The 7,195-nt window shown below is 47.8% G+C and overlaps 1 protein-coding gene across 1 annotated transcript; it reads left to right on the top strand.

Moving 5' to 3' along the window:
• The first annotated feature begins 2,616 nt into the window (after positions 1 to 2,616).
• Positions 2,617 to 5,554, top strand: LOC121404441 (ras-interacting protein RIP3-like). The gene is made up of 2 exons (XM_041593898.1): positions 2,617 to 4,650; positions 4,759 to 5,554. Exons 1-2 carry the CDS (start codon positions 2,855 to 2,857, stop codon positions 5,381 to 5,383), a joined length of 2,421 nt encoding a protein of 806 aa, XP_041449832.1. The 5' UTR covers positions 2,617 to 2,854; the 3' UTR covers positions 5,384 to 5,554.
• Positions 5,555 to 7,195: the final 1,641 nt, after the last annotated feature.

The following is a 7,195-nucleotide window of genomic DNA, read 5'->3' as shown; positions in this document are numbered from 1 at the left end:
ATACTTTCTTCTACTCCATACACTCTTTCCCATTCGGATAGAGTAAAATACAGCAGTAATAGATTTCTATTACTGGCCAATTTCAGCTTGACGATTCGTGGAATCATTGATTTCCGGATTCGTTCTTGCTATAAAACCAGAAAGTTAATCCATTTTCTAACCACTATCCCACCTACCTCCTTTCTATTTGTCTGTTCTTTGTTAATAACAAATAATGATTTTGTTAAATGTTAACCGTTATCTCTACATGTACAGATGTTCTCATTAATCTCTGTATGTGTAAACCCACTTGTTGTTGTTGTCGTCTTGAATCGTAACATCTTTCAATTTGGTCATCATCGCAATCTAAATTCCATCTCAGATTGCTGAATAATGATGACCATGACGACCATAACGACGTCCACTTCACGGGCAGCATACTCACATTTATGTACGTATGTATGCTCTAGACCAAAAAGCTCTCCAATCAACATATGTGCGTGTGCATACACACACATACATATGTAACAAGTAAGATCACCATCACTTACTTCCCTTAGTCTCTTCAATTAAAGCCACTTCCATTCCCCAAAAATTGCCCGCCCGCCAGCACCCTGCTGGCACTTGTGCTCTGGTCTGCCCCAAATGAAATTGGGGTGGTCAGGCATTAGGGTAAGAGGGGGGATGAACCGAAGAGCAAAACATCATACCGCGGAAAATTGCCCCGACCAAAATGATAGGTCGTTCTTGTAATGCTAAGCGGGCCACTACTCAGGTACTGGCACTGTCCCCCAAATGACATCCAAACCATGCCGAACCGTTTGACTGGTTAAATCCGGAACGTTCTATCGGCATGGGGGGTTGATCGTGCTTGAATAAGCCACAGTACCAGTTCAGTTCAGTTTAGTTCAGTATTTCAGCTGGGGACATTAATGCTTGTTCCGGATTCCTCTTCTGGTAATATATAAGCCAATTATTCAACAATTGCCATTTCGAATGTAGATTATCAGAATCGGAAAGTCAATCTTTCTTTCTTTCTCTCTCTGATCTGCACTACAGACACTCGCATTCCATCTAGAGTGCCCATGGCATATGTATATACACACACACGATGCTCGCGCATAGCGGGCGCATACACGTACGCACATATGAGTCATCGACTCTGCCAGCCTCTCTTCGTCTAGTGCTACATGCCATTGTCATTGTCTCTGTCATTGTATCATGTCGCTCTCTCCCTCCCTCCCTCCCTCCCTCTTGCTTTCTATCTAAATTGATTGTATCTGCTTGTGCCCTCTTCCTTGCTCACTAAAAACCAATTCCATAGCCAGAATGGCGCTCACGCTCTCTCGCTCTCGCTCTCGCTTCGCTCGCGCTCGCTCCCTCTCTTTCGGAGGTGGTGGGCCCATGCGGGGTGTCGGAGTCGGGGTGTGGAGTATGGCGCTTGGCAATGTGGAATGTGTAGAGGAATTCCTGGTACACGGAGCGGAAACCATTACCAACAACAATAACAATCAAACAGTTAATCCAAAAATGCGAGTGCAAATGCACTCGCAGCAACAACAACAAAAACCAACACACACAAAAACTAACCCATCAATAACAACAACTACAAAGTAGGGTATTTTTGTGAGAAGGCATTTAATAAGAGAGAGTGTAGTGTAGAGTAGAATAGAATAGGGATTACAGCTAATGCAATTTAGTGAGAGTAGAGAGGAGAGTGTGTGTGTGTGTGTGTGTAATGGCTTTGATTCGACATGATTTTGGGGGATGATTGACCCCCAGGTTGAGATTTAGATTTCTGGCCGTCATGGAGTTGATTTCTGGCCGTTGCCGAGACCAGAGGTGGAGCCGAAACGGCTCCAGTTAGAGTGTCGAGTCGAGTTGGAGTTGGAGTTGAGAGTCGTGTGTGTGTGTGTGCGTGTACGGATCGCCGTGTGTGCCGTTATAGCGGTACGGCGGTCCGCTCTATATATATATATATATATATTTTTGGAGGAAATCTGACGATCTGATGATCTGATTGAACCATCACCATCACCATCAGCAGCATCACTTGCCCGGCTGGCCACAGACTGGCCACAGACTGGACTGAACTCTCAAATTGAGGTCCTTGTCTCTTTTTTTCCCTTTTTTGCCATCGAGCGCCCGATCGATCGAACGGACGGACGGACGACGACGACGATGACGACATGGATGATCCATCGGCAGGATGGGGGCCAGGGATGGATAGATAGATGGAGCCGTTCCTCGCCAAAAGTTGGTCGGCTCACACATTGATTGATTGATTGATTGATTGATTGATTGATTGATCGCTGCCGCCGCCGCCGCCGCAGCCATCTTCTTTTTCCCCCCCACCTGCCCCCCCCCATTCCACCATGCCACCATTACCACCATCATCCCATTCCATTCCATCAGCCAATCCATCCATCCATCCATCCATATCCATCCAACCATCGATCCAACTATGCGCTGTAACAACAACAACAACAATATATCAAGTGTAAATGTACATGTATATATGCAAAAAAGAAATGAGAAAAAGAGCAAGTATGCACACTTGTGCCAAAATAAAGAGAGAGAGCAAAAAGCCAAAACCCAAAACCAAAACCAAAACCAAAATCAATCCACCACCCGCAAGTCAGCCACTTCAAACGGAAAAAAAAAAACCAAACCAAATAAATCCATCAATTCGGCAAACGAGAGTAATGGAGTTCATCGCAAAACTCAACACCACCACCATCAAGAGACGAACGAGGGTGAGACACAAGAGTCTGCCAATGACTCGTTTCAAACTGCGTGAGTACTCTAAACGGAACGAACCATACAAATTTATTTGCGGGTGGGAAGTTTTCCAAAACAGTGTAAAAAAAAAAAAATGGAGTCGCTATTAATAAACTCAGACCCAGACCCAGGCCGATCTCTAGGCCCAGTCTCAGAATTGACAGGGAAAACAGGGATGCCAGCTCCATCATCATCATCATCATCATCATCATCATCTCCTGATGAAAATCCATCGATGCAGCAGCGGCAGCAACAAAAACAACAACAGCTCAGCCACTCCACACATTCAGACATTCCACGCACTCAGCCACTCAACGCTTTGCTGCTCTATCGTCAGCGGGTACAGTCCCAGACAGGAATGCAGCTGCATAGAAATGTCGCCGTGACAACGACCCCAGCTGCAGCGGTAAATGCAGTCATTGCTGTCGTTGCACCGTTAAAAAATTCCACAGCGATCGCTGATGACGCTGACGAGGCGACGGCCATCATGGAAGTTGTTCTCACTCCTCCTCCTCCTCCTCCTCCTCCTCATCAGATTATCGCTCTCTCTTCTGTACAAAACAGTCGAGTTAGTGTGAGTGTGAGTGAGAGTGAGTCTGAGTCAGAGTCTGAGTCTGAGTTGGAGAGCATGACTAGAGAGAGCGGCGCAAAGAGAGACCGAGAGAGCGACAACGATTCCGACTCTGACTCCAACATTGAGTCAAATCGGCTTCGTCAACTCTGTACGAACCTATATGGAGATATGTGCCAGTCCCACCACCGCAGCTGGCAGCTGCGCCAGCGTCGGCAGCGACAACGACGGCAGCAGCAGAAGCAGCAGCAGCAGCAGCAGCAGCAGCAGCAGCAGCAGCAGCAGCAGCAGCAGCAGCAGCAGCATCATAGTGATGAGCAGACTAGCAGTCACACAACCACTCCCTTGAACTGGACACTACCAGCCAAAACTGCCAACATGGATGCTGATCCAGTCGCTGGTGTCCACAGTTGTGATGCTGCCGCTGGGGACGACGATGCTGCTGCCCACACTGAAGGTGCCGTCATTACGACAGCGATGGCTACAGCAACAACAACAGCAGATGGGCATGATTCGGGAGCTGTCCCCATCGACACTCGTGGTGCTGCTGCCATTGCTACAGCCATGGACGGTGACGAGGATGGCGCCAATGATGAGGATGAAGATTCAGAGGAAGGTCGATACACGCACCAAGTGCCTGAGGAACGTGGCCTGCGTGTCCTATTGCAATTCTTGGAGACAGCCAATCCAATAGATGGTGGTAGAAACAGTAACAAAACTTACTCCATTCAACAAATCAAAAAGGAGCTGTGCAACAGAGGATTCGATGTAGTATTCTCACGGCCTCACACAACAAAGACAACCACCAGCAACAACAATAACAACAATCTTGACTCCAACCTATACCACCCATTGTTGGCAACACCACTCGAAATGGTCATTTCTCCAAAACCTGACTGCTCTCACCTACGCATTCTCAAACTGACTAGGTTGGGAGAACAGCCAGTATGCATTAAGAAATATACAAAGCCACTAGAGCCGGTTCAATGCCATCGCTGCCAGCAATATGGGCATACACGCTCATATTGCGGCCGGCCATACAAATGTATGAAATGTGCCGGCAGTCATGACACGGTCCACTGCGAAAAGCCCAGATGCGTCGAGCCGACATGTGTCAATTGTGGAGGGCAACATATAGCCGCATACAGGGGCTGCCCGACCTACCAGAAGGCGAAAGAGCAGTTGTTGGACCGATTCAAGAAACAAATGGAGAACAAACAGCAGCCAATTCAACAACAACAGCAACCACAGCGTCTGCAACAGCCACTACAACAACAACAACAGCAGCAACAGCAGCAACAGCAGCAACAGCAGCAGCAGCAGCAGCAAGATGAACAGCAATTGCAAGAGGAACTGCAGCAGCAAGAAGAACAGCAGCAACACCAGCAACCATCACCATCTACTGTCACGGCATCAACATCAGCCCTTGCCCTTGCTGCTGACCCAGACTCCTCTCCATTAATGGGCCTACCTATGACTGCAACAACATCGGCACAAGCTGCCTCCATTCCAAAAATATTCCCATCAACAGCATTTCAGCCAACCCAGACACCAGTGACAGCAAGACTGCCATCCTCCTTGCTGATGACAATGGTATCATCGTCGTCGACGTCGCCATTGTCGTCATCACCATCATCACCGTCGCCGTCACCACTGCCATTGTCGCCATTGTCGCCATCGTCGCCGTGGCCGACACCGTCGCCATCGCCGTCACCACCGCCATTGTCGCCGTCGTCGCCGTGGCCGACGCCGTCGCCATCGCCGTCGCCGCCACTGTGGACATCGTCACGACAAGATGTATCCAATCCCAACTCTCCAAACAATGGGTCATGGGCCTTGGGCAATGAGGTTCTTATGGACGAAGATGCAGAATCGGACAACATTGAATACCACAGCGACCGCGAGGATGCCTACGAGGCATCACCCAGCGAAGACATGTCCATAGGCGAGGACGGCGGCGGCTATAGTGGAGACGATAGACAGGCCCCTAAAGATCACAAGGGCACCATATCACAGCTTGGAGAACTCCTATCAAAACATGAATTCTATTAACAATATAATATATAATATGTCCATATCATTTCTCCTCTATATTTTCCAATATTATCTTTTGACACAATAATTAATAAAAATAGAGATAAGAAAACAAGAACATTAGATATGAGATTATTTATATAGCCACTCCCTAGCTCATGTTTGCTGGAAATAAAGATCGTATAACGCTAATCCAAGATCAAATGTACGATCCTCACGTGCATATACGCGCAGTGGCGCCGGCAATCAGCCGTTCTACATAAGGCGATTTTGTTAATTACGAGAGCAGTCCATGGCTGGAAAATCGATGATGGATCGATACACCAATGGTCTTGCTAACACTGCCAATCCAGAGTGGGAATCGATCGAGGCCTGCAAGCTCGACTGGGAGGCGGCCCTGGGTCATGGAATGCCGATCCTGAATACACTGCCAAAATACAGCTACTCAATTTTAATAAATGGCTGTGGTTCTTGGCCGGTATCTTCGTGCAAAAGACGCTGCCAACCGGCCATGCATGCGTGGGCCAAAAGTCGACAAAGCCCAGATGACAGATCCAACTCCACAAGTCGATCTCCAGGAAGGGAGATGACAGAAAATGCCTGCGCCGTAAGGCACCTGTCCTTGGCCGGACCAGAGCCTTGGGAATGGGTACAGCCAAATCCACTAAATCACCTGAAAAAACAATAAAAAGTCATTAATTTGTCACTTACTCTAAATTCAATCAATACTCACCCAAATATATGATCCTGTACTCCTGTGGCCGGACCAGCGCCTGGGGACTCGGATTGGCCACTTCATCAGCCGCCCAGCTAACCAGCTCACCTGAAAAGAGAGAAAGAAGAAAATTAGTAAAACAATTGACTGGCAATCAATTCACAGCTAATATACTGTCCTCTTTATTATTCACACGGATGGAAGATTTGGCCAACACTGCCAATCCAGAGTGGGAATCGATCGTGGCCTGCAAGCTCGACTGGGGGGCAGCCTTGGGTCATGGAATGCCGATCCTGAATACACTGCCAAAATACAGCTACTCAATTTTAATAAAAGGCTGTGGTTCTTGGCCGGTATCTTCGTGCAAAAGACGCTGCCAACCGGCCATGCATGCGTGGGCCAAAAGTCGACAAAGCCCAGATGACAGATCCAACTCCACAAGTCGATCTCCAGGAAGGGAGATGACAGAAAATGCCTGCGCCTCAAGGCACCTGTCCTTGGCCGGACCAGAGCCTTGGGAATGGGTACAGCCAAATCCACTAAATCACCTGAAAAAACAATAAAAAGTCATTAATTTGTCATTTACTCTAAATTCAATCAATACTCACCCAAACATATGATCCTGTACTCCTGTGGCCGGACCAGCACCATGGGAATCGGATTGGCCACTTCATCAGCAGCCCAGCTAACCAGCTCATCTGAAATAAAAAGAGAAAGGGAAAATTAGTTAAACAATTGTCTGGCAATCAATTTACAGCTAATATACTGTCCTCCTTTTTATTCACACGGATTGAAGATTTGGCCAACACTGCCAATCCAGAGTGGGAATCGATTGAGGTTTGCCAGCTCGGCCGGAATGCAGACTTGAGCCTTGGAATGCCGATCTTGAATACATCGCCAACATACAGCTACTAAATTTTATAAAACGGCGGTGCTTCTTGTTCTGGTATTTTTCATGCAAAGACGCTGCCAACCGGCCATGCATGCATGCGCAGACCAAAAGTCAACAAAGCCCCAGATGATAGATCCAATTCCACAAGTCGATCTCCAGGAAGGGAGATGACAGAAAATGCCTGCGCCTCAAGGCACCTGTTCTTGGCCGGACCAGAGCCTTG

The sequence above is a fragment of the Drosophila obscura genome, unplaced genomic scaffold (genome assembly GCF_018151105.1).
Source record: "Drosophila obscura isolate BZ-5 IFL unplaced genomic scaffold, ASM1815110v1 contig_200, whole genome shotgun sequence".
Classification (NCBI taxonomy): Eukaryota; Metazoa; Arthropoda; class Insecta; order Diptera; family Drosophilidae; genus Drosophila; species Drosophila obscura.
The sequence above is the reverse complement of the archived record's forward strand: the minus strand, read 5'-3'. Positions and strand labels throughout refer to the sequence as shown.